The sequence below is a fragment of the Microtus pennsylvanicus genome, chromosome 1 (genome assembly GCF_037038515.1).
Source record: "Microtus pennsylvanicus isolate mMicPen1 chromosome 1, mMicPen1.hap1, whole genome shotgun sequence".
NCBI lineage: Eukaryota > Metazoa > Chordata > Mammalia > Rodentia > Cricetidae > Microtus > Microtus pennsylvanicus.
In genome coordinates this window covers 199352100-199379365 of record NC_134579.1, presented here as the reverse complement: position 1 = coordinate 199379365, position 27266 = coordinate 199352100, and the positions used below count along the sequence as shown (strand labels likewise).

At 43.4% G+C, this 27266-nt stretch overlaps 1 protein-coding gene across 5 annotated transcripts in view; it reads right to left on the bottom strand.

Moving 5' to 3' along the window:
* The window catches only part of Utrn (utrophin), a 506130-nt gene that overhangs the window by 329360 nt on the left and 149504 nt on the right, over positions 1 to 27266 (bottom strand). For all 5 annotated transcript variants that reach the window (XM_075948903.1, XM_075948906.1, XM_075948904.1 and 2 more), the window contains 10 exons: positions 26400 to 26507; positions 25981 to 26160; positions 24918 to 25087; positions 19972 to 20095; positions 18058 to 18145; positions 12105 to 12346; positions 11386 to 11566; positions 9763 to 9908; positions 8385 to 8597; positions 88 to 201 (listed from right to left, as the gene is read on the bottom strand). In XM_075948903.1, the coding sequence (XP_075805018.1) occupies positions 88 to 201; positions 8385 to 8597; positions 9763 to 9908; positions 11386 to 11566; positions 12105 to 12346; positions 18058 to 18145; positions 19972 to 20095; positions 24918 to 25087; positions 25981 to 26160; positions 26400 to 26507 (1566 nt within the window). The remainder of the gene's footprint in view (positions 1 to 87; positions 202 to 8384; positions 8598 to 9762; positions 9909 to 11385; positions 11567 to 12104; positions 12347 to 18057; positions 18146 to 19971; positions 20096 to 24917; positions 25088 to 25980; positions 26161 to 26399; positions 26508 to 27266) is intronic.

The window sequence follows — 27266 nt, the reverse complement described above, 5'->3', positions numbered from 1 at the left end:
TCTTACAATTTTAATAACCCCAAACGACAAAGAAGAAGAAGAAAATGTTATTTATTTGAATAGGAGTGCCAGACCAGCAGAACTCACAGCACATTGGTCAAGCTGCCGCTGTAGACCAGCCGCATCTCCTTGTGCAGCCTGCTCTTTCCTTAGGAACTCCTTCACATCACCCGTCCACTTCTCAATGACCTCTGAGTCAGCCTGAATCGAACGCAATAACAGAGGGGGATATTACTCAGTGACATTCAACCCACTGCATCTCAAGATCTACTGCCATCAGGAAAAAAAAAAATGCAACTTCTCAAAACTTCGATAGCATCATTTTCATTTATTTCATTTCCTTTTGTAAGTCTCCCAACTTGAAAAATAAATCTTTAAAATGACAGCTTAGTAATAATTCCACAAGCCTCAAAACACTCTGGGGTGAACTATTTCTGTTTAAAGGCAAGGGTTATATAGGACTAAGATTCAAATTACAAGAAAAAAAATAGTATTCAGGTTATAATCAACTGAAAAGAAATCTTTTGTTTTCACCTAACCTAGAGCAATTGTTCTCTAAGGCTAGCTGTTGAAGTAGGAGTATATACACAGCCTCATAAAGGAAATATAATCTCCGACTTTTCATTCTTCTGTGAGATGACTCCTTCCTTGAAAACAGAACTAGTCACTGCCTACTCAGATCTTTCAACAGTTCAAAACTAAGAACAAAGAGAAACCCAACATTTCCTGGAAAAAGCAGACTTCAAAGAGGACATAGCATAGCTGTGGCTGTATCGAAGACAATGTTAGGCCCACTTGAACTTCAATACTGAAGCAAAAGCCGTTTTCCCCCAAGGCCTCCCTTTCAGTCAGTGGTTAGCCTTGTAAATTTCTCTGGAATGTCTCCTTGAACTCTCTTCAGTTCTTTCTTGTTTACTCCTAGAAATAAAATCAACTTGAATGATGAAATTCAAAAGTGGCTACCATGTGTCTCCCTCGTCCTGGTATGATTATACAGTCCTTCTTTAGTGATCTTTCTAGGGCAGTATAACCAGGAAATGCACAAAACATTCTGATCCACAGACTCTGGAAACAATAAAAATCACCTAATATTCCTATAATACTCCAAAACTAACTATTATTATTCTTATGAAGTTGGAATGAGTCATAAAGATGGAACTGACCATCCAGCTGCTAAACTTATAAGACACCGCCTAAAATGGGTTTGGATTTTTCCCAATGTGTCTTTGTTCCATGCTTCTTTTGTGTTAAACTTGTTTGTTCTTAGATACATCAGCCATAAGATTAAGATTCACCAAAACCCCAATATTCTCAGTAATTACCTCAAGATAACCTTCCCCTCTCAAATATTGCTTAATTGATTGTTAATTTAACTATAGGACTTGATCACCATAACTATTAAATTTTTCTTTATTATGTTCACAATATCAGTTAAAAAATATACCAACAAAAATCCAACAGAATAATTCAAAGTTTAGGTTTTCCAGTCTCCTACCTGCTGCTCTTCCTAACTTTCTTCTACTTGGAAATCTGACAGAGAAATATAATTTTTCATTGGGTACATGGTTTTGACTTGGTTGGTTAGTTGGTTGGTTTAGATTAGGCTTCTTGTTGTGTTTTAGGACTTTGCCAATTAAAATTCATAAACTAGTGATACTGTTTTCCTGAAAATGTCATGACACCCATTGTGTATAATCAATAGATCCTAATAAAAGTAAAAGTGGGGCTGGAGAGACGTCTTGGCAGATAAGAAACAGGGCTCTGTTCTCAGCATCCCAATGCCCCAAGGGCATGTCACAAAGCACGGGAAAGAGCTCCAAGAACAATACAGTTTCTCTCTCCACTTAAAACTCACACAACTAAAGTACTTATGTTTCTAATCTCCAGTAGTGAATAAGGGTCTCTTGGCTGCTGTCCATGAACAAACACATGAATACACACACACACATACACACACACACACACACACACACACACACATGTGCACACAGTTCTTTGAGGAACTTTCCTTCTTACAAATGAATTTAAGTTCCTCATAGAGTTTGGGAGACAACTGAGTTCATAAAGTGCTTGCCTGGTAAGGATGGGGACCTGGATTTGATCTGCAGAGTCCACTGAAAAAGCACAGCATGGGGAGAAGAGCTTGTTTTCCAAATGCTGGGGAAACAGGTGGATTCCTGAGACCTGCTGGCCAGCTAGAACCACTAGCTATTTCAAAAATAATCCATAGACAATCACCTAGCGTCTGGTCTCCACACACAGTCTCATGAGCACAGACACATTCTCTCTGTCTTTGTTTGTCTTTCTGTTTTTCTCTCTGTGTGTCTCTCTTTCACAGAGACACGCACATACATATTACTAGTAAATTTCTAATTAAAAATGTCTGCAAAAAAATTTAACAATAAGTCCTGGCCTAAGACAGTAACCATTTCTCATTCCCAGTTTTATTCAATATTATTCAAGGAAAGATGAAACTGTAGGAACCTCAAACATCAAAGATTCTCCTTTGGGGTGGCCAAAACTTTACAAACACTGACCATCCCTGCAGAAGCTTCTTGAGTGGGCAACACTCTGGTTCAGGGTCACAGAGAAGGAATGTGGGGTCAAGGAACCAGCTCCACACCTTACCCTGTCTCTCCAAAGCTGGAGCTAGAAGCATTTTAAAGCTTGGAAACTCTGGGCCCAGGAGCCTGAGACTGACTCCACAGTACACAGCAGCCCCTCACACTTGACAACAGTACATTCTCGGCATTCCTCTCTCTCTGCTCCCCCCGCCAGCCGGAATGTCTGCTGATTTTGACGCCGTTTAATTTCTACCCCAAGACCAGCGAAAAGCAGCTGTGGGAGAAGAATTAGTGCAGTAATTTAAAGAAAAGGGCTTCCTACTTTGCTCAGTTATGAGGCATTCCAGAGCCTGAAGCAAACACTACCTGGGGTTTCAACAGATACCAAAAGCCTGCTCAAAAGACTGTGAAAACAGTGCCGTGTCACAGAGATGAGGGCAAAGAATGAAACCACCCCATCAGCTTATCTAAACTCCTGTACCTAAATCCAATTGCCGCTAGACTGAATAAAAATGATGGCTGGGTCAATATTTTAATCATCATATCAGGTTAATGTTCTCTAGGCAAGTTAAATGAGCTAAATACGGATGTTATTCTTCCTTATTTTTATTCTGAAATACTTCCAAAATAATAATTTTAAAGCCTGTTTCTTCACTGGCAGAGTCCCCAGCATGTACTTCCTGCCGTCTTAGGCAGAACACATCGGTTTGCTGAGTGAGTTTGAGCAACTGACGGAAGAGGAATGAGCAGACAGCTGTGCGGACATCGGGGATGAGTGGGTGTTAGACTAAACGGTCCAAGCTCACTCGAGAGGGGGCAGTGGGTCCGACACACCTACTGAGCCGTTCATTCAGATCCCTGCCATTCATATCCTCACGCACGTCCTCTTACTTGCTGGGCACCCGGCAGAGTCCTGTCTTCAAAGAGCTCATTCTCTGGGAGGAAGGAGCAACACAAGAGTTCTAAGCTTGATAAAGCTCCCCAGGGTGCAGACGGGAGGACAAAGTACAAGGCAGGAAGTGTGAGTAATCTTCAGGCTGTGCTTTGGCGCTGAGCAACACTGAAGACGACTAGTAGAGTTTGTTCTTAGAGAATCGGCCAGGGGGAGGCAACATGCACACTGTACCAGCAGGTGCATGGCATGTCTAGAAGAAGGCAGCGGTCCACGGTGGTCCTTAGGGACCCATAATACTCTGCCAGCCTGATGTTGCTCACATTGGGGCCAGAGACACGCTAGACAGGAAGGAGCAGGGACTAAGTGATAAGGATGAAGATTTTACTCCGGTGAAGATGACCGGACCCCGTGCAGAAGTCTCTGGCATCGGTGGGAAGATGAATTTCTAAGGTGAGAGATGAGAAGAGGAAGTGGAATGAACGAGTGAAGGAATTGCTGGGCAGGAGGCTGTGGCAGGGCCTGCGCATGGAGGGAAGAGCTGCAGGCAGTGTCCGCAGACCCAGGAGGCACACTAGGTTTTGTGTGCACTTGGGGACAGGCTGGGAATGCTCCAGATAAATTCCACACTGTAGGGTCTTGAGTACGGGACAGGAAATGATACAAAATATATCACAGTCCCAGTAATAGCTAAGATATTACTGCTGGGGATGAGAGAGTAAAATGAGCTGAGAGAAACGAGCCCCCTTGGATTTTATTTTGTCCTCATGATTCATAAGAAAATCCTATCAGTAAAATCAATAACAAAAAAAATGCCTGTTTCGTGTTTTTAAAAATGTCTTGCTGCTGGGAACGGAATGACGGTTTGTAAAACTACAAATGACCACTTCTGTTGTCAAGCACAGCAGAACAGAAGAATTTCAGCCCACATCTGTGCTTAGCGCTCTGAAAGAGCATAGCGGTCTGCCTTTAGCCTGGACAAAAGGAATTAGCGGTGAAGACAAGGGAAATAACACCAAATAAATGCCAAGAAAATAAGAGGCAACTATGACAAACCAGAGAATTCCTCTTACAAACATCTCAGGGCTGAAGAGAGAAAGATAACATGTCGATAAAAAGCAGATTGCAAACATTAACTAGACCTCTAGAGGTGCTCTATTTGTGAAAGACTTTTCTCTAGGCTTTGCACTCTATTCGCCATTGGAAAGTCCATATAAACTGGCAACAGGGCAACTCCACGGTACGGTTAAAGAAGGGTTTTTATGGAGCAGAGACAGTTTAAAGATCGGAGATTTGGGGATCATTTGTTTGGTGGGAGAAGTTGCGAAGATCTGTGAGCATTCAGAAACCTATATATCATCCATGGCTATTAACTGAGCGGTACTGAGGCCCTCTGCAGTAAGACATGGAGTCTCTGAGACTGAGGAGGAAGAAATTAGAAAAGGAGGGGAAAGGGTCAAAAGCAGGAACTCATCCAGAAGGAGGATTCCACTAAGCTCCAGGGGGTGCTGAGAGCATCTGGGAAGTCAGAGGAGAGACAAGCAGCTGAAGAGACAGGTGGACTCCAGAATCTGAGTCGACTATGGTGTGCTACAGAAGTCAGCAGAAACAAACGATCCATGTCTTAGCAGAGTCAAACTGGGTTAGAAGAGGCCCAGCCCCTTAGAAAAGGGGAGACTGAGTGAAAGAGTGGAGGGAGGAAACAGAGAGAGGAAGAGAAAGAATGGACCAAAACCAAAACAAACAAACAAAAAGCCTAGCTGAAATAGCAGTGTTGTAAGGAAAATGAGTGGTGGCTGAAGGGAAGCTCCTGAGTTAGAGGAAGTTTAGAGTAGGGAGGGAGGTGAGAAGGGCTAGGATGCTAGGATGCTAGCATGGACTCTGAAGTGCACAGCAGGTGCTCGTGATGTGATGCTCAGCAAGCCTGGAGGCCAGCAAGCACTTTGCTATGCTAATAGGTACCACAGATAGACATCTGTCCCTTCTGCCTTTTGGAATTTGGGGTAATGGAATTTCTTTTGGATCTGACAGTGTTCCTCACCAGGATCTACTGTAATGATTTCTATAATATGGAAAAAAAAATACAGCTTCAAATTAGTAGTATGTATGAACTGTGTGTACATTAAAATCCTACATGGATTCACTGTAAATATAGCTGTCACTAGGACAGGAAATAGAAATGAGACTAAGAATATTATTGGTAGTGAGTATTTCTATATTGTTCGATATCTGCCAACTGCAATCTTCATGTATTATATATATGATTTAAAATGCATTTTAAAAAACAGAAATTTCTGATTATTACCATCCATGGTAGTGTCCACAGTACATAATAAAGCCCAGTCTCAAGAAAATTAATTTATTAATTGAATTAAGCTGAACAAACAATTCCACTACTTTATCCCTAAAAATGCCCATAAATTGGCAGTAAACCTAATAGCTTAGGGGGGATGGGGGAGGGGACTTGAGAGATGGCTCAGAGGTTAAGAGCACTGACTGCTCTTCCAGAGGTCCTGAGATCAATTCCCAGCAACCACATGGTGGCTCACAGCCCTCTTCTGGCATGCAAGCATATATGGAAGGAACATAATAAATAAATCTTTAAAAAAAATGAAGCTTCTAAGACTAAAACATCCATCAGGACATGGGAAAAGGAAAAGGCTGCCCTGTGAGTAACTATTTACTCCAGCTGCCTTGCAACTCTGTGGGGACACTTCGAAGTCTTCCCACAAGGATTAACGAGCAGCTCCTTTGAAGCCACCAAGTGAGTGTCTTTAGAATTAAAGTCATGCATGTGTTTGCTTAACAAAGTCGTACAATTAAAGAATGACTACAAACAACTGTCAGCAAGTTTGCTGCTAACCCACCAAAGAAGAAAAAAAGTAATAGGACATTAAACTCTGCTACTCTAATATCAAATATTTGAATAGAGAGACCCATGTATTTGATGGGGAGTATCTTTAATATTTCTACTTAGTATCATTAACACAATCTCAAACTGACCACTAAAAAACACTTCTAACTGCAATATTTGCTATAGGACAACGGTCTGTACCCTGTCACTTGTATTTTAAATAAACGTTGATTGGCCAGTAGCCAGGCCAGAAGTATAGGCAGGGCAACCAAGCAAAAAGAAGAGGCAGGGCAACGAGAATTCTGGGAAGAGGAAAAAGTCAGTCTGCAGTTGTGACCCAGCCACAGAGGAAGGCAGACACAGAGCAAGCAAGATGGACTATCTCACTGAAAAAGGTAGCAAGCTAACACAGACAAGAACTATGGGCTAATATAACTTATAAGAGTTAAAAAGAAGCCTGAGCGAATGGGCCAACCAGTTTATAATTAATGTAGGCCTCTATGTGTTTATTTGAGACTAAATGGCTGTGGGACCTGGTGGGACAGACTACCCAGCCAACAAATATTAGCAACAACAATGAAGTAAATTCTAAAACTGGATTATGCTAAGCCCAAGACTCTCTTCTGTGTTTAAGAAGCAATTTTATTCTCTTCAAATTCCAAATCACACAATCCTCGTTAGTTTTAATATCAACTTGACACAGACAAGCATTAGAGATTCTTGACTGAGGGACAGGACAGATCAAACTGGCCTGTGGTCATGTCTGGGAGGAATAGCTATGAGGGTTATTTGACTTAGATGTAAGAGGGTGAGTCTCTAGGCAGGCGATCTAGGGCTGTATATAAGAAGCCTGGTAAGCATACCTCCAAGAGCAAGCCAGGAAGCCGGGTTCCTGTATGGTTTCTGCTTTAAGTTTCTTCTTGAGATCCTGCCCTTAACAATAGACTGTGACCAGAAGTACAACCCTCTCCCCTAAGCTACTTCAGTCAATTTTAGCCCAGCCACAGGAAAGAAACTAGAGCACAAACATTTAACTGAACCTAAAACAAACTTCTCAGGAATCACTCGTGAAGTCCCCCAACTCTAGCTAAGATTTAAATTTGAAGGTATAGAAACAGATCACAATGCATGGATCAACCTGGAACCACTTACACTTGGGACTAAGTGCTTCTGCTTCTATGAGGGTCAACCTGTGTACTATAAAACAGCTAACTGCATCCATGCTGGCTTCCACCCCTCCAATGTCACCTGCCTACCCCACCCCTACGCCATGGCTATGACATCCAAAACAGTGTTTAGACTAACACATGGCTTAGAAATAAGGGGAGGAGGGAGAGATCACTATTGGTTGTGAATCATCAATAAGTCACTATGGGAACATCATCAAAAATTTTGCAGTCACAGACAAGTATAAGTCTCATTTACACCACTGAAAAATGTACACATTCTGTGAGCACAGCAGAAGGTTGGAAAAGTTACTCACTTGTAGTAGAAACACTAAAGTTGTGAAGCAGAGTGCTTTCTTAGCATGATAAGACCCTGATTTTAATCCCTACCCTAGTTTAAAGAGCAGATTCAGTAGCACACGACTGTAACTGCAGCCCTTGAGAGGTGAAACTGAAGGGTCAGAAGTTCAAGATCATCCTTGACTATATAGCAAGTTTTAGGCCAGTCTAGGATATGGAGACCTCCCCCAATGTCCCCTCTTCCGTTCTCTGCTACCTACTAGGTGAACTTTTTCCACTCCGACTGCTATACTTTGATCACTGGTTCCTATGCCACGTAAAACCCCAAGCTGAAGCTCTATTTTAATCATTATTAAGCGATGTATTCATCAAGGTCTAGCTCACCTCTACCAAGTAGCATTCTTTACAAAACAAAAGAAAAGCATGTGTCTACCGGCATATTAAAAGTATGCCTTTGATAAGCAACTTGTAAGTCCCAACTTGAGCATATAATGAATGTGGGACCAGAAAAAAATGCCAACTATTCAGAAAGAAGACATTCCAGGTTTACATGATGATCACTGTGTGCCCTGAAACATGCTCAAACTCCTCTTGGCCTCTTGACTTACCTCAAAGTCTCTGAGTCTGGGCATGATTTCCTCAAGCAAATGTAAATCTCTGGAAACCTTGGCCTTTACTTTACTCCATCTCCCCTGGACATCATCAAATTTTTGTTTAAACTTTTTTCCCACGTCAGGAAGCACATTTTTCTCCAAAATCTTTGTTTCTTCTGAAAGTTTATGCAATGTAGGTTTGTGATTCTCAAGAACTTCATCAAGGGCCTAAAAAAGTTTCCCAAGATTAGAACTGTACACAAAAATATACCAATGTGCATCTTGCACAAATGTAGTGATATGATATATATTGATGCACACACACACACACACAACGCAACACACAATGCACACACAGTGAAAAATGGGGAGGAAAGGGATCTTACTCAAAAAACAATAAAAAAAGTCAATCAGAAAAGTCAGGGATTTCTCTTCATGAGTTTGGTGAGGATGGCATAATTTATTCTGTATATTTAAAAAAAAACACCTCGAACAGAACACATAGTGTGCCAAGAACCCAAGGTCAAGCATTGGTCTCTTTTATCAACTACAATGCCATGGAGACTTTACACCACTAAGAAAGAAGCAGGAAAGCAATTAATCAACAAAAAACTCAGTATCAAATTTAGGCTTGGCATCGTGGCTTATAACTGCCAGCCTCAGCACTAGTGAAGCTGAGGCAGGGGGACTGCATTCAGTTAGGCCAGGTAACGATAGAATGAAACCCTGCCACAAAAAGAAGAAAAAAAAGTCAGTCCAACCTCATTTTAGTTAGGAAAGGTATTTAACAGATTATGAACAATTTCGGAATATTATGTGACCTATAAGAAAATACATTTCCCCTAGTAATATTTAAGACCATATGGTTTATGGACCTCAGATAAATTGTTTTGGGTAATTAAGCTTCAAATTATAAATTCTTAGGCCTGGAGAATGGTTCAACAGATAAAGACACACAAGGCTGAGGACCTCAATTTTCTCCCTGGAACTCAAGGTGAAAGAGAAAACCGAGTCTCCATAATTGTCCTCTAGGCTCAGTAACACCAACCTTCGCAATAATATTATTATTAAATAGTAAACAATTTTTTGGTTTTTTGAGACAGGGTTTCTCTGTAGCCTTAGAGACTGTCCTGGAGCTCTCTCTGTTGTCCATGCTGGCCTCAAATTTACAGAGATCCACCTGTCTCTGCCTCCCTAGTGCTGTGATTAAAGGCATGCACCACCACCGCCAGGGAACAAAAAACATTATTATAAATCTGCCACTTTTATAATAAAATTTTAATAATTTGTAAAGACTTAATCAAAAATGGCTATTTTTTTTTTAATCACTGAAAAAACCACTTCAAATACCTACCAAGAACCATCAGACAGAGAGTTCTCACACACGGCTTACCTTTTTCTCTTGCAGGGCCTGCTCCACCATTGTGAGATCATTAAGGGAGTCCAGAGATGTCTGAGCTTTTTTTTCTGACTCATTTAGCATCTCTTTCAGTGTGTTCAATGTGTCCAAGTACACAGGTCCAGGTTGGCTCTTCAGTTCTGATGAGTTAAACACACTTACTCAGGAAAAACAACGTAGAACCTAATCCTGTTACTGTCTGCAGCATTAATCTTTTGTGTATAATAAAAAGATTCCAATAGATAATAAATTAGACTCCACGATTACAATTGAAAAGAATCCCTGTTGGTTAATAAAATAGGTCATCCCTCTGGCATTTCAAACAGACAGGCTGTGGCTTCATTCCTCTGGGGGCCGAGGTTGGAAATATTAACTCGCTATCATTTTTCTTCATTTGATCATGCTGAAATGTCTCGATGAAGCTTGAAGGACAACATTCCTTTTGTCTCCCACAATTTCTCCTTCCCCGACTGCTACACAAAGAATAAAAGGCAGCACAGATCCCTCCACCAGCCTTCCTGAAATCCCATGAATATACACAAACTATATGGGAACCCTACAAACAGGAAGGACCAGGGATGGCTGGCAACAGCCAGCTAGCACAGCCTAGCCATCCAGGGCTCTGTCAAAATCCCAAACGATCAGCATTTGTGCAGAGGAGGAAGTGAGGTGGATGTGAAGCCCCAAGAGGTAAAACCAATTAGCAGCATGAGTTAAACTGCCTGCCACTGATCCTTGTCCTGAACCGAAAGCCTGGCGTGCACCAGCCGGCTGAGAAAGGAGTCTTGTCTAGTATTTTTGTCACACTGTACGCTAACTGATTTCCATGAGGGCAACGCATGAAGTCTGAATGCACTATTAACATAAAAGCGCCATGACACGTTTGTCTGACACATATGCATTCCTAATGTCAGTGCACAATGTGCAGGAAATATAGTAGAGGTGGCAGTCACAGCACTGAGCACACACAGCCCAGAACAATCCAATGCAACCGCTGAAGAGAAGAAACACCCAACAGGATAAACAAGCTCTCAAATCCTTCCCCAACAAAATTTTAATCCAATTTTTCCAATTCCAACTTCTTCGATTTTGCTCAAATTCTGGGAGAGCGAAGAGATTTTTTCAAGGAATGGGCGGTGCTGCAAAAAACCCTAACCACTGGGAGCAAATAGAAATTGGTGATGCTTTTGCTTGGTCTGAACAGGTCCAAGCAAAGTTGTTTCTTCCCAAAAAATCTCCATAAGGGGAGGAGTGCAAACCAAGCGTCTAGCATGCACGAGGTCCTGGAGGTCGCCACAGCACCACAAAAGGAAAATGAAAATCTTCCAGAAGTCATTACATTCAATTGACACAATTTTCCGGCATGTGATGTTGCCTATTTATAAACAAGTGAGAGCTCAGGAAATAGTCGGACGGACTGAGACCTCGAGCCGCACAGGTGCAGAGGAAAAAACAGGTGCAGAAACTCAGATACGCGGAAAGTTTAAATATTGGGAGTAATTTTTAGATTATGGCAAAGTGAGAGGGGAGACAGGGACACAGAGCGAGAGAGAGACAGACAGAGAGACGCACGGAGACAGAGAGAAGACGTGACTGCAGCTCAGAGCTGGGGTTTACCGTTCTCGAGTTGCTGCTGGTATTCCTCTAAAGCCTTCTGCACGGCCTGGTAGTGACTCCGAAGGTCATCAAAACCCTGCTGGACAAAACCTGGGACAGAGGGCTGAGACTTCAGGGCTAAACAGCTTGCACGCAGCGTCTCAATTCTGGGGTGAAGGCCAAGGAGATCTGTCAGTTCCCTCTAAAGGAAAGAAAATACGGTCACTTCACTCCGTGAAGATGAACATCCCCAGAGAAAGTTACAGAGAAAATGAACACGGAGCTCACGATACAAGATCCATTTTCTCCTACACTCTGCTCTCTCCTCTGATTGTAAAATCTTTTGCCTTTTACAAGATACAGCTCCTTGGGCTACAGACAGCTCGGTGGGTGTGAGCACTTGCTATGCAATCCTGCAGACCTGAGTTTGGATCCCCAGCACCCATGTAAATATGTGGGTATTGCCTTGTGTTACAACCCTTGTGTTAGGGGAGAAGAGGACAGCTGGAGCTTACTAGACAGCAGGTTCATGAGAGACCGCATCTCAGAGGAATAAGGGAGAGTGTGGTAGGGCAGGATCCCTAATGTCCTCTGTTATCTTCTGGTTTTCACAAGCAGAGATGGGCACTCATGTGTGCAAACACACACGTCTTTCACCACACACACTGAATGACATATCCTCTTTACATATGAGACTCAGCATAAAAAGGCTCTATGCCAAAAGCTATTTGGTCCCCTACCTGGCAGGAATCCTTTAAGCTTGGCAAGGGCTGCTGGTGTGATTCAGAAAAGGGTGTGTCCCTCAGCCACTCTTCCTTTGCCTTGATGGTCTTTTCGAGGGCATCAAGCTGCTTAAAATAAGCATTTATATCATCCTGGAGCTGGATCTTCCTTCCCAGATCTTCCAGCTGCTGAGATAGCAACTTCCACTCTGATGAAACCCTCTCCAGAACATCGTTTATTTCCTCAGTTGAGAGGCCCTCTACAGAAACAGAAAAGTCCAAGTACATCAAGCAGACACTTCATCTAGCAATACCAAGGTTGTTTAGAGTCGGTCTACACACTCTAGTGCAATGAAAGACGCGGCAACATACAATGGTCATTCCCTTAGGTCCCTTCTAACGGAACTAAAACTCGCAATGATCCGCTTATAAATGATTGGATGTCCTTTAATCCCCTGACCTAAGGGGAGTAGGAAGCACTGAAAGAGCTACTCAAGAGCGGCGTGACTATCTCACAGAGCAACAGCCAGGTCCTCTCCCATAGAATCCATGTTTCCATCCGTGACACCCTAACACTCTGATAGCGGGCAAATAGACGAAGACGCCTGAATTTGTTCAGAGCTAGAAAACAAAGCAGACAGCTAGCAAAACTCAGAGCTGGCTCAAGTCTATGGTGACAAAGATGAGAGCCACTGGCACATGCAGGAATATGAAACCAGGAACCACGCTCAAGGAGCGTCAACAAGCCGATGGAACATGCTAAACATATAAATAAACATGAAAAAATGTCAAAATAATGACAAAGGCAGCTACTCTGGAGAAACATCTCAAAAATGCTATCATTCGTATTACATTAATCTCATAAGTTTTTACATTATCCACTTGTTTTGTGTTGGGCTCCCCACATGCCAAGGCATGACCATGGAGGGCAGAGGCCCATCTGCTGCAATTGGTTCTTTCTTTCCACCATGTGGTTTCCAGGAAAGGAACTCAGTTTACCCACTGAGCGATCCTTTTAGCCACTGAAACTCTTAAATTTTTTTTCTCAAATTTTAGAATGGTACACAGTGGTTTTAGAAATGACTTTTTAAAATTACCTATAACAATAGGTCTTTCCATATCTTTTCTGGTGCTATAAATACCATCAAATCTTTTTAAAATGAGCGAGAAGATATAAGAAAGCAGCAACGGGATCTTTCTATTTGGCAGACATCTGTACTGAAAAGACAGATTCAGCATCTTCAGGATGTGAGTAGGAGGGCAGCAAATGAGTCTTCTTTATAAACACATATGATCAAAATCCACAGCAATGAAAACGCAGCTTAAAAGGGAAATGTCATGGGAAACAAGAAGTCACTCCGGTTTCGTGTTTCCCCAACAATGTGGAGAAAGCTGTGTGTCACACTACGTCCCCTAGAAGTCAGAAACACAAACATGCATGCCGTGGATGAAAGTACCACCCACGTCGGCTGCTGAAGTGCACTTCAGCCATCAAGCTGAGAACAGAACAATAAACCTAAGCGAGGCATCCACACCACAGCCCTTGGGCATGTCTCACTGTTACAGAGTCATGGACTAGAAAAAATCACCATTTTTCTTGACAACTGTGTGACCGATGGTGATGAAAGCTGTGTTTTAGCGTGGCTACTTCTCTTCTGGTAGATGCAAGCAGAGGAACATCAGCCACTGCTGGTTTTGTTTGGGGGGTTTGGTTTTGTTTTGTTTTGGTTTGGTTTACTTTGGTTTGGTTTTTGTTTGTTTATTTGATTGGTTGGTTGGTTGGGGTACTTTGGGTTTTTTGGCAGTTGTTTGAGTGCTATATACCTACGTGTGTGGGCAGACGTGTGTGTGTGTGTGTGTGTGTGTGTGTGTGTGTGTGTGTGTGTGTGCATCAACACTCACAAGCACACATGCTCATACACATGAAAGCATGTTCACATGAAGGCTTCTGGAAGGGTCTTTCTTCATCACTCTCTATCTTTCATATTAAAATAAGGTGTCCTGATCTCAGAACTGGTCCATTGGGTTGGTATAGCTAGCCAGCATAATCTAAGGACCCCTGTCTCTGCCTCCAGAGTGCTGGGTTGGCTGCTAAACAACAGCATGTATGGGTGGGTTCAGGGGATCCAAACTCCAGGGCTAACACTTGTAAGGCAAGTACTTTAGCCACTGAGCCATCTCCCCCACCCTAGCCCCTTGATGTTTATGTCAGGGCAAGTGATATCAAACCAGAAAGAAAAGTAAGCTGGGAAATAACGTTTTTGAGAGGAAAATTAGCACGGTTCCTCTAAAAGCCGATGAGAGACCATCACTGCGGCACTAGGGTAGCTGAAGAAATCTCCCCTATGTGATGAGACATGAGACCCTTTTTCAAAATAATTATAGTGACAATAAGGGTTTGGAGGGATGGTAGTTAAAAACACTCAATGGTCCTGCAGAGGATCCAGGCTCGGCTTCAACACCCATATGATGGCTCACAACAGACCATAAATCAAGATCTAAGGAACCCATCTCCCTCTTCTAACTTCAGTAAGTTCTGGGCACATACATGGAGAAAATACATTCATGCTGGACAACACTCAGACACATAAATAAGATAAATCATAAAGAAAAATTTAATCCAAAAGCAGTAGTAACAAAACAACTCATGTATACAAGCAAAAGGAAAAAGTTAACGATTTAAAACCACTGGTTTAAAGATTTTGTCTAACTAATCTACAACATCGTGTCGTGGTTGTTTAACTTTGACCGAGGCAGAAGCAGACACAAAATCTTACAAAGATAGGCAAAGGGATCCCATAGCTCCCTGGGCAGAAGCTAGACATCATATAACGTGCTATTAAACCCTGCTAAAACTGATAATGAATGTTCGTAAATTCCTCCTGTAAGCATTCCTTCTGTTTCTTACTTTCCTGTAAATACAAATGTGAGGGAAGGGGCTCCGAACTCCGCAAATGATGCTCCTGGAGTCTCCTTGCTGCCGTCAGCAAGAGGACTGTCAGTAAACTAGACAAGCAGCGGCCCTCACGCCAGCCTCAGCTGCATGGAAAGCCCCACAAGTGTCTAAGGAGAGTCCATGATAGTCATGGTTGCAGCAGAACCCCAGATCCAGAAGGTGTAGCACCAACCCAACCCCAAGAGCTTCAATCTTTGCATTAACATTTTGTTAGTACACCCTTCGGCGAACACTAAATATAACACTGCAACCATTTCCAAACAGGCCAGAGCCCAGTGGCCCCCAAAGCAATGCTGGGAACAATTATGGGGACAATATTACACTTGGTATAAATGAAAAACTTTAAGTTGGGGGATTGCTGTGATTGGTACAAATACCCTTTCTCTGGATGCATGAGTGGACTGTTTGGCTCACTGAGTGAGTTAGCTGGTCTGATTTCCCTGGTGTTGCATGCAACATTAGGCCCAAGAAAAGGCTTCTCCGGAGTGGTTTTTTTTTTTGTTTTTTGTTTTTTGTTTTTTTGCCAACTTTCAGACAGATGGGTTGAACAAGTGCCAGGAAGACAGAAGCAACAGATACTGTGGAGGTGGCAGCAGTGAGATCAAAGCAGTCAGATCGGAAACAGGGAAGTAGTAGGGGAAGGGGCCTGACTGGTCACCTAATAGCTTTAGAAAAGGCAGGGCAAACCACTTGGCTGGTGTATGCAAAGCCCTTTTCACAACACCTAGTGTGGAGGTGTGGTTAAGGGAAGGAGTTGGGAAAGGGGGAGGGGGAAACTAGGGAAAAGAAGGAAGGATGGAGGGAGAAAACACAGAACTGAGCAGTCCTGGGAAGCTAACCCTCAAAAGAAGCAAGGAAGTCATCTGCTTGACACCTAAAGAAGAGATAGACCAGCGCAATTGGCAGAACAAGTTGCCAAAATGACAGAGAAGCCAGCTGTATATACAGCTGCAAAATAGGCAGGGCCTCTACTGACAGGCACGGAAGGGCGGAGTTAGCCAGGTCCTAAGACGCCTCCACAACACCAACCACAGACAAAGCCACAAGCAGCAACCGAGCTGTGAGAAAGAACAGACAGGGCAGGCACAAGAGGAGAGGTGGAAGCAAACCGAAGGCAAGAGAGGGTGGAGAGTTGAGTCTGGAGAGAGATAGAAGGTGTTAGAAAGCCTGAAAAGAAACTGCGAGCTATCGTCCCCAGAACAGATCCAGAAAGCTGCCAAGTCTTTAGAGCCAAGAGTCTCAGCCACTACGGGCACAGAAGCCATAACACTGGCCACTGCCAAAGGCTGAGGAATTCCTAGAACTTGTGCCCACTGACAAGGTACAAAGCCAGCCACTTTCTAGGACTGAAGAGTCCCCACTTCCTAGCCTACACACGCGATAACAACTCTATGCTTGTAGAAGAACCCCACTGTGGGAAGCCTGCGCAAGAGCTTTTACACTAGAGGGCACTACCCGCTATTGGTTCTGCCTGCTGAAGCCAGGCACTGCTGTCCCATGTGAAGAGATGCGAGAGCTGCCTGCAGGAGACTAACACGCCCCATGCTTATCCATGAATTACACGCACACGGAGCAAAGATCCCCGCCAGCTGACTGGCAGCGTGAGTATTTATAGAACAAGGAGCAGGTGCACAGGAAATGGAGCGGTTGGTGCCCTCCCTATAAGGTTCTCAAGAAGGGAGGTTCTGCAGTAAGTCCAGCCAGTCCGACCGGCCCTTGCATATGTGCTAGGATTGGCATGGACTCACTACAGTAGCTGAACATGTAACGTAACCTTCACCAGAGTGAAAATCCCACCCCCTGTCTTTTTTTTTTTTTTTTTTTTTAGTTTTTCGAGACAGGGTTTCTCTGTAGCTTTGGAGCCTGTCCTGGCACTAGCTCTTGTAGACCAGGCTGGCCTCGAACTCACAGAGATCCGCCTGCCTCTGCCTCCCGAGTGCTGGGATTAAAGGCGTGCGCCACCACCGCCCGGCTCCAGCCCCCTGTGTTTAACTTTCTCAGTTTATCACCTCTTAAGAGGTGGGAAGGAAGGTCCACCCCCGGCAAGGAAATACCTATATGCCAAATTTAACAGCCATAGCAAAACCAAATACTAATTCTAGGTTTCTCTATGTCTAGGCAAGATTTAATGTGGGGTGGGGTCTTTAATGCTTGCAAAAATTTCAAATACACGTAACACCAAATTTAAGTAGAAAAATATTTCTAGAGTACATAATGTGATCCTGTAACAATGACCAAAAATTAAACATTGGTGAGGGTCCTAATTAGCTTTAACTGTCCGTTTGACACACCATAGTATCTTCTGAAAGGAAAACCTCAACTGAGGAATTATCTATACCACACTGGCCAGGAAGCACACTATGGGAGGATTGTCTTGATTGTTAAAAGATGTGAAAAGGTCCAGTCCGCCACGGGCAACACTATTCTCTAGGCAAGTGGTCCTGGGCTTTACACACCAAGAAGCTAGCAGGCTGCATCCTCCGTGGCTTCTGCTCCTGCCTGTGTTCTCACCCCGACCTCCCTCAACAATGGACTGTGTGTGACAGCTAAGTGGAAAGAAACCCCCTTGTCCCGAGCTGCTTTGGGACTCGGTATTTGTCACAGCAACAGAATGAAGCTAGAACAGCATAAGGTAGCTTCATATCTAAGATGTTACCTGCATAAAATTTTTCCTCGTCTATACAAAAAGAATTCAGAGTATGTAACCCCGAAGGTGAGGCTCTAAAATCCTGTGCACCACTGGATTTTAATTGCTCTGCTGAGGTTTTCCCAGTTTCTAGTTTTCTGATCCCGCCCCCATGTGGGAGCAGAATGACTCTGATTTTATCTGTTTTTAATAAAAAGCTTCAATATAAGATTTCAGGTATTTTAAGAAGTTCTGCTGCCTCAAAAAAAATTAAAAACCAGTTTTTTTTCTTTTGAGCTTTTTCTATTAAATGTTTTATGTGTTAAACTGCAAATATTAAGCTTAGCCTTCTAAAAACTCTAAAAGGAAAAAGCCCCACAGGGTCTCACCTTTTCCCATCTGATCCAGAAGGGTTTGTCCAGTTTGCTTCAGCTCGTCAAGTCGGGGGGTTCTTTCTGTCTGTTCTTTTTCTAATCCCTGGAAATAAAGCCCAAATATAAAATAATGAAAACTTCCTCTCAATATAATGTTGAGACCATTTTAAAAATCTCATGTGTAGCGCCCTCTTAACTTTTCTTTAGGTATTTTCAAAGTTTACCTACAAAGTACTACAATGAAAAAAACTAAGAAATTCCTGGCCACTCTCTAGCTCTTGGAGAATTAATAAATCTGAAAAAGGAAATTCCAGAACCAATAATTACAGTGACTATACACTTTAGATTCTTTTAGAAGGATAAATTATATACTCTGTAATTATGAGATAACTATCAAGAGGAAATCATTAAAATTAGTATTTTGGGTCTATGATAATCACTCATAAACAGTTTATTATATATCATAAGAATAAAGGTTTGGGCACACACCATTTTTGTTGTTTTGTTTTGCTTTGTTGGTTTTTCCAGATAGAACCAGCTCTTGTAGAGCTAGTTCAGGCTGACCTTGAACTCAGAGATCCACCTACCTCTGCCTCCCAAGTGTTAGGATTAAAGGCACTAAAACCATCAGGTCTCACTTGGGCACACACCTTTAACCTCGACACTATAAAGGCAGAGGAAAGAGTTCCTCTGAACTCTGTGAGTTCAAAGCTAGCCTGGTCTATAGAACTAGACAAAACTATATAGTGAGACCTTGTCTCAAACAAAATGAAAAGGGGGTGGGGGAAAAAGGGAAGAAAAGAAAGGTTTGGGGACAAAGGAACTTGACTATGGTTATGACAGAGGTCACCAAGGAGAAGCCAGAGAACAAGAAATGATTTCGAGCCTCAGTATTATTTGCTGGCATTATAGTTGGTCAGGGTCTAATCCTAACTCAGGTGTGAACACATTATATTTCACATGCAATTGTAAAGTAATGGAAATGTGCTTCATAGGCCACACAAAAGTGTTCTTGGTTTGAGAAGTGATGCTTTATCATAGTACAGTGGCTGTCAGTATCTGTCTGCGGAGAATGCCAGACACCAAAATCTGAGAAGGCTCAAGCTTTTTAGGTAAAACAGTGTACTGTTTGCATATAGCCTGCCTCTACCCTCTTGTACCTTCAAGTAAGTCATCTCCAGTTTGCTTAAAACACCCAACAAGACGCAAACGTAAGCTAAGCAGGGGCTATGTGGTGGTTGGTGCACCGGGTAAACTGAGGAGAGTTATATGTGTCTAACGCAGATACAACCATCCTTGGACTCCCTCCCTGGTACCTGAGCAAGACAGAAAGCTGCAATTCTCTAACACAGCTGTTAGGCTGGGATGAGGGCTGTGAAAGGGTGGGAAGGCACAGGAGGGTGCGAGCTCACTTTGTTCACACAGACTCTCTGTAATGTTTGGTGTGCAATAAATACAAGTTTTGTTTTCGGTAACTTTCTAGAAACCCTTTCCCAGATATTTTTAATCCATTAAATGGCTCCGCGGATCCAATGATGAATTCTAGTCTATTTTTAAAAGCTATCTTGTTTAAAGAGAATATATTGAGGAAATGTAAATACACCAAATGCTTTGTTGAATACAAAAGCAAAGTTTCCATGGAACAGCACACAAAGTCCTACATAGCTAGGTGCCAGACTATGTAGATCTAAACATGAAAAGGCAGAAATGATGACTGTATGTACAGCTCAATGATTCAGAAGGGAAAAGGAAGAAAAATTAGAATTCCTCCTACATATGGGAATCTGATGTATAGTGTGACATTCTCAAATCCATCTGCAGCTACATTGATTTCATGGAAGCTTCTAGACCCCGCCACCTCTCTAGGCCAAAAGGAAAATTGGCCCAATAGATCATTTTCTTTCCAAGCATATTTATTTTATATTTTACCTTCAATTTCTTCTTCATTCCCGACGTCTCCTGCAACTTCTTATACTCCTTCACCTCCGTGTTCTGAACGGCACTCTTTGATTTCAAAATCCAGTTCAGCAGCTCGGCACTTACAGCATCAAACCTGGTTCAAGATGGAGACGTTAGCCTGGGCCGCTAGCTTCTTCACTGATGCCTTAGCCCAGTAAAGGACAACCTGAATGCCCACCGGCATGTGTTATCAAACAATGCCCAAGGAGAGCAGCCACCCGCAACAGTAGCTCACTTTTACAATTAAAAGTGAGCACACTACAGGGTTAATAGAGTAATAATTAACTTGTTGGGGTTTTTTTTGTTTTACTTAATTGGAAATCATTTGTACCTTTATAAGCTATTGCAGATAACAAAAACCAGATTTCATGAGATGGTCACAGAAAAGAACAATGACAAAGCTTCCTAAAATTGTTTTCATACAATATGCAGTTAGCTCGACCTAACTTAGTCTTCAAGAAGTTTCAGGTCATCAGGAAGCAATGAAAAGTGACAGGTCATAACAGAAAAAATTTGCTAGGTACTAATTGCAGCACTTCAGAGGACTGACTCCTCACCCATCCAGGAACAGGATGGTCTCGGGGCAAAAGAGTGGTTATACGCTCTCCCTGCGAAGGGAAGACAAAGGAAAGGGTAGTAAAAATATTCTACAAGCTGCAAACGGGTGCGTCTGGTACAGTGAGAGCTATGAGGTAAGGCTAATTGCAAAGAGGCCAAAAATCACAGGTGCCAGTTACTGGAAGGCCCTAGCTGATGTATTAGAGACTTAAACAAACAGCAATAAAGGGTGTTGAGCACAGAACTGATAAGACTCTGTTCATAGGGTCCTATTCACTGCTGGGACAGAACCAGAGGCTTCAAAGAAATGGCTGCCAAAGAAGGCCAAAGGAACCCAAGAGAGTGGCAATCGGAGAAGGAAGAATGAGCAGGTTAAACAAGGGATGCAGAGACAGGTGAAAAGCCCAGAGAGGAAGGTGACCAGCCCTCGGCCACGCCTTTCAGGTAGTTCACTAACACAAAGAATCCTCACAACACCCTATGAAAACAAAACATACTTTTTCTTTTTTTTTTCCGGTTTTTTTAAGACAGGGTCTCTCTGTGTAGCTCTGGCTGCCTTGAAACTGGAACTGTAGACTAGACTGGCCTTGAACTCATGGAGATCCACCTGCCTCTGCCTCCCGAGGACTCGGGATTAAAGGCATGCGCCACAACCGCCCAGCGAAAACACACTTTTGATCACTCCTGTTGGAGTGGAAGCAATAGAGCTCAGAAAAGTTTTAAAAAACTGCCCACATCAATAAATGAAGTGGGACATATTCAAACAAAGATAGTCCACGTAGCCAGTCCCCTCACCCCAGCGAGTATCAATATCACAAACAGGAAAAGAAGGATTTGATGATGACTCTGGGAAGCATCCCTTAATGTGTTTCTTGTAGATTCTGAATAATTGCCCCTTCACTAAGGTAAGTTTTCTGTATAATATGTGATTATGTAAAAGGCATTGTCTACAATATCTTAATCTAAATCGCTAAGGTGTAGGGTGGAGAAGGTAAGAGTTAAGAGAATTAACCAAGTAATAGCTACCAGCCAGAACTAATAGGCTAGTTCCACATTCCTGAAAGTAAGTTAAAACTGACCCCAGGCACCACCACCTGTTAATATATAAATGTTCCAGGCTAGTAACCAGAAGCAGCAATGCCACCCTGGACTGTGCACCCACTTCTCCGCAGACCTCCCCTGCCTTGTAGTTTCTTCTCTAGCTACAGCCAATCTAGCTGCAACGTAAACAACTGAAACTTCCGTCCCAAATCTTCCCTACACCCCAGCACTCTGGGAGGCAGAGAATGGTGGATCTCTGTGAGTTCGAAGCCAGCCTGGTCTATAGAGGGAGTTCCAGGACAGTCAGGGCTACACAGAGAAACCCTGTCTCAAAAAACCAAACCGACGACAACAGCAACAACGAAATGCCTTGGGCGGGGGAGATGGATGGCTCAGTAGCCAAAGTGCTTGCCCTAAGAGATCTGATTAGATTACCAGAACCAACGTTTAAAAAGACTTGGTGGCGTGCTTAGAGTCCCAAAGCTGGGGAGGCAGAGACAGCCAAATTCCTGAAGCTCACTGACAAGAAAGCCAGGTAGACCACACCTCAGAAACGGCTGACCTCTGGAACTCATACATGTGCGCACACGCGCACACACACACACACACACACACACACACACACACACACACACAGAGCATTTTAGGCTCTTAGTTTCAAAGTGCCCATTTCTACTTGCTGAGCAGTTTCATTACTTCGGGATTCAAAATTTGCTCTGGGCCATTTATCAAACTCCCTTTACTTCAGAGACCTGAGGGTCCCTAAATTTTACTTGAGCATAACATAAGAGACAACCAGAACCCAGGTGTCATCAAACATCTTCCTTCTCTCTTCTTACTAAGATTACTACATAATCTTTCAGAAAAGAAGAAAGCCCAAAGATCATACAGTTAAAATGGCCTTGGAGCCCAAGTCAGTGTCTATCCTTAAAATGAGTTAGATACACTGACTCCAGTAGCAGATAACCAGATAGGTGGAAATGCCTCTCCTGAGCAGATTTAAAAAAATAAAATAAAAGTCCACAAAAAAAATAAATAAATAAAATTGACTACTATCTGCATCAAAATTAAGAAAACAGATTACCATGTTGAAGGAATGCCCTGTAAGCTGAGCCTGGGAATAAGTGGTTACTTAGGGCTCTCAATTGTCTGTGGAGTTCACTTCAGCACAAGTTCATCACCATCTCCACGGCAGACTGAATATATGAAAGAGTCTTAAAACTAGGTCACACCAGGAATTGCTAAGGAGACCCTCGACTTTAGGACAAAGGGAATGAACACAGAGCTAACCTCAAATATTCACGCGGCGCCATGTCGAAGAGGGGCTGATCAGGAGACTAAAAGAAAACTGAACTGTATTAACGATGAGAGATTCACACGGGAGAAAAACCAGTTGGCACAGAGGAAGACTAGCAGCCTCCGCAACCAAGGCCGACAGGGAGCAGATACCACACGCTTGCCGAGAAGCAGCACTGCGCATGGAGGCGTGTGTGCCAGTATGTGTCACAGACCTCGAGGCTCCATCTTTCCTCTCTGCTGTGGTCCATGGCCTCCACCTAGGATGTGCCTGCCATTTCAACAAACTGTCTTCGCTCCTACTATTATCAAAGTAGCCCCGACCAAGCCTATCTTCCAGGAATACAAACTAGAAATCCCAGTGGGCATCCACCAGACTCTGATAGAAGCACTCCTCTACAGAGACAGCACACAGAACGTTCAGAGGCAAGCTTGAGACATAGAAACACTACAAGATTTCACTGCCTTCTGCTACTATGCACTACATGAATGGACTCGGGCCTCGGTCAAGGAATTAACGCAGTAACGAATGCCCGCATCAATCTAACCTGGAAGGTCATGACCAGCCTCTCATAGCTCACTGCTCACAACACCTCTCTGTACGTTTGTCCAATCAGGATGGACTGGGATAAAGGGAGGGGACACATGACAGAGTTCATCTGCACCTCCAGGAAGTACACCGAAGGTTGTTTATGCACTGAAGGGACCTGGCCAGTGACATGGAGGACAGCTTGGTAAGAATACAAGCTGTTGAGAGTGAAAGCCACCGAGCCAATGACAGCAGGGACTACAGGAGAAGGCCTGGGGCGGCACATTCTCATACCGCAACTGCACCACCTCTGGACTTCCTGTCCTGTGACAGGATAATGAGCTGTCGAAGTCACCTTGGGTACAGTGTTTTGTTTCTGGCAGTGGATGGCTCACTCTTCACTACAGGCAAGTTTAAATTAGACTCACACCACGATCCACCCTGTCTAGTCCAAAGTCAGCCCTGGAGACCCGCGCTGCCAGATGCGCCCGGCAGCTAACGAGGGTTGAGGAAACAGAAGATCGCTGCTAATATTGACATCAGCGGTATCTTCTTCCCTGCTGCCATTGCCAAAGTCAAGGGGTCTACAGCTGCTGCTTGGAACGCCAGGTGCCCTAGTCCTTCACGAGACACCATTAGAAGGCAGAAAACAGGCTGAGGGTCAAAAAGAAAGCCAGCTGGTACACCGTGAATCCTGCTTTCTCACACAAAAACCAGACTGTGAAAAGCATATCATTCTAAGTCGGGCCCCTCATAACTGAAGATGTACCTGAGTCCTGGGATCTCATTGCAGGACATGACAACAAACTAGAGGCCGTGTTAAGGGCTCACTGTGACCAGGCATATAAGATCCAGGACCTGGAACACAGCACATCTTAAAGGACCTGACACAGCACAGCAAAGGAACAGGGAATGCCGCTGAGTTCCCCTTCTTCTAACCGTCTCTAGCTTTCTTTTTGAATAAATAACAAACGATATTTCAACACAATAGAGGTCTTTCAGCTAAACAGGAACAATCTATTTAGGAACCTGATAAAGAAATTGACAAAGAAAACCTGAACTCTTGGAGGAAGGAGAGGATGGGGAGGAAAGAGGAGGGCATGAGAGACCAAAGATGCATTATTTCCCTGAACTGCTATTTTAACAGTGCGAAAGGGAAAGAGATTCACAAAGACTGAGGAATTTATCAGAAGCCAAACTATCAATCCTTTAACATCTGAAAGAAAGAATAAAGGAGGAGCTGCGGAATGGGGATGAGAAAGGAAGAGTTGCTGCATTCCACCAGTCTCCAAATCTAACAGAGGATGAATAAAATCCCTCGAGGCAATTTAGATGCTTGGGTCCTGTGAAGCAGAATATTCCAAAGACTCAAAAGGCAGCAAATGAGCTCAGGACTGCATTTCCATAATAATGAGCATGTCGAACTTCGCATTTGATTAGTGATTAGTGCAAGCTACTTTCCGCAAGAGCCAGACATTGGGATGTCTCTCACTTTTTCTTGGCCTCCACGTTCACATGGATCTGCCTCTTCTTTGGCGGCGGAGGAGGGGGCAGCTCCTGTTTAGACTTTTTGGTCATGCCTTGTTCTCTGACATGAACGGTCTCCAAAAGATCCTTCTGAGAGATCTGGGACATGCCAAGCTTTGCAACAGCCTGCGTCACCTGAAAGAAATGTCACACCAAGCTTTGGTTTTATATGAAGGCCTTTACTGAGAGATATTCACATAAAACTCTCCCTGTGAAAATGTGCAATTCGGGCCAACTATGGTGGCACACACCTGTAATCCCAGCCTTTGGTAAGTAGAGGCAGGGATTAAAGGTTTGAGGTTAAGCCAGAGCTACCTAAAAGCAAAGGGTAAAGTCTACTTCAGAGGATATTCCTGTAACTCCATGTTAGCCATGGCCAGGCCATCTTGTAATGCTCCTCCATTCTGCTTGAATAATGGCAATTCTCGCTTCTGGCCACACTGCTGACCCCCAGTAACGGCTGACCAAACGAGATATTTATTGACACTTTCTAAGTTGCACAGGACAAAAGAGAAAACCATGTTAGTGTCCTTTCCCTTTCCCCTTTCCGCCATGTGACTAACTAACCTCCCAGCCTGCAAGCAGACAGTGAGCTCTGGTTCCTGAACTGGAGAACCACCCTGCAGGTTTTTTTTTTCCAAATAAAAAGCTTGTACTGTCGTTGAGTAGCTCATACCCTTGTCTGTCTCTTCTTCTGGCTGGACTTACACTCTAAGACCACTTAATGACCCCAACATAGAACCTAATACCTGTTCACAGCATCCCATTCCCCACTCTCCACCCCTGGCAAACTTATAGCATCCCATTCCCCAATCCCACCCCAATGAGTGCCTTTCATCCTGCCAGACTTTATCTTGCACATTCCAGAGGTACAGAGCCACAATGGGCATGACTGGCTTCTTTTGGTTATCAGGATGTTTTCCTGGTTCAGTCAATATTATGTCAATGCCTCATTTTTACTGTCAATTAGTACTGCATTAGTACGATTTTACTTCATGGTGGAATACACTACCCAAATTGCAAGGTACCTGATTTGAAGAGTCTTCTAGTCTCTGAACCAAAGAATCCCATCTCTGCGTTAGTTCCTCGGAGTCACTGTTCATCTTCTTAGATGCTTTGGGATTATTGAGTAATTGGCCCACATCCTGGCCAATCTCACTCAGCTGGTCCAATGTTTGCCTCTTCATTTCCATGTCTTCCTTCAAAATCTAGTATGTAAAATATTTATCAGACAACTGTCTCTCAGCAAGGCTTATCTTCCTGGGGAAGAATAAGAGGTAGATTTGTGGTACCATTCTCTATGCTACAATAAATGGCTCTTGGTTCAGCAGCCTTATAGTAGTGGGAAATGAGGCATAGCCTTGTATTCACTCAACTGTATTAACACCTAGTTAGAAAACACCAGACACCACAGGTTTATAACAGACACCGACAGGGACACACTTACAGCCAGACGCCGGACACTGACACTCAGTTCCCTTTGGTCTTTGAAGTTGCCGGTCTGGACTTTGTTCAAAGCTTCTTCCTTTTCCGTGAGCCAAGCTTCCAACAAGCACTACAAGTAATAACAAACGTTGTAAATATACACGGGCGATCATCTGGTGGTTCACACAAGTTCCCAAATATCTAACTTGTATTAATGACATCACATTTAATTGAGAATAATAAGAACTTTAATATCCAAGTCCAAAGAGCAAATGACTGGCAAAAGCGTTAGCCTCCTACATCTTACAACAGAAAAACCTGCTATTAGTCCAAACCTAGTGTGACTGGCAATGTGTGAATGGGATTTTGTGTGTCCTCCAAGGGCTACTATGCTGGAAGACTTTGGTGACCAGTGTATCAAGTAAGAGGTATGTGGAGCCTAGTAGGAGGTCACTGAGGGTACTGCTCTCAGAAGGAAGGAAGGAAGTACTTCTAGGGCTTCCGTAAGTTCCCGAGAACCACTGCTATCAAAGAGCAAGGCTGACCCCTTCCTAACCTCTGGTTTCCTATGGGTCCACATGAACTCTTCCTTTGGTGTCTCTAAGCTATTTGGGATTCCACCCCGGGGCGGGGGTCAAGATGGGATTTCTCTGTTTGTAGCTCTGGAACTCACTCAGACTCACAGAGATCCACCCGCTTCTGCCACCACCACCCTGTACAACTCTAGTTTTAAGCAAGGAGAAGTACAGAGGGCTTTTTCTCATCTCTGCTTCTCATTTTAGAGAAGGGGACAGAAGTCAAGTGACATGTTCGAAGTCAGCCTGCTAGTTACTGGCTGAGCTGGGTCATGAGCCCCTACCCCTAAATCAACCATCATCCACAACACAGT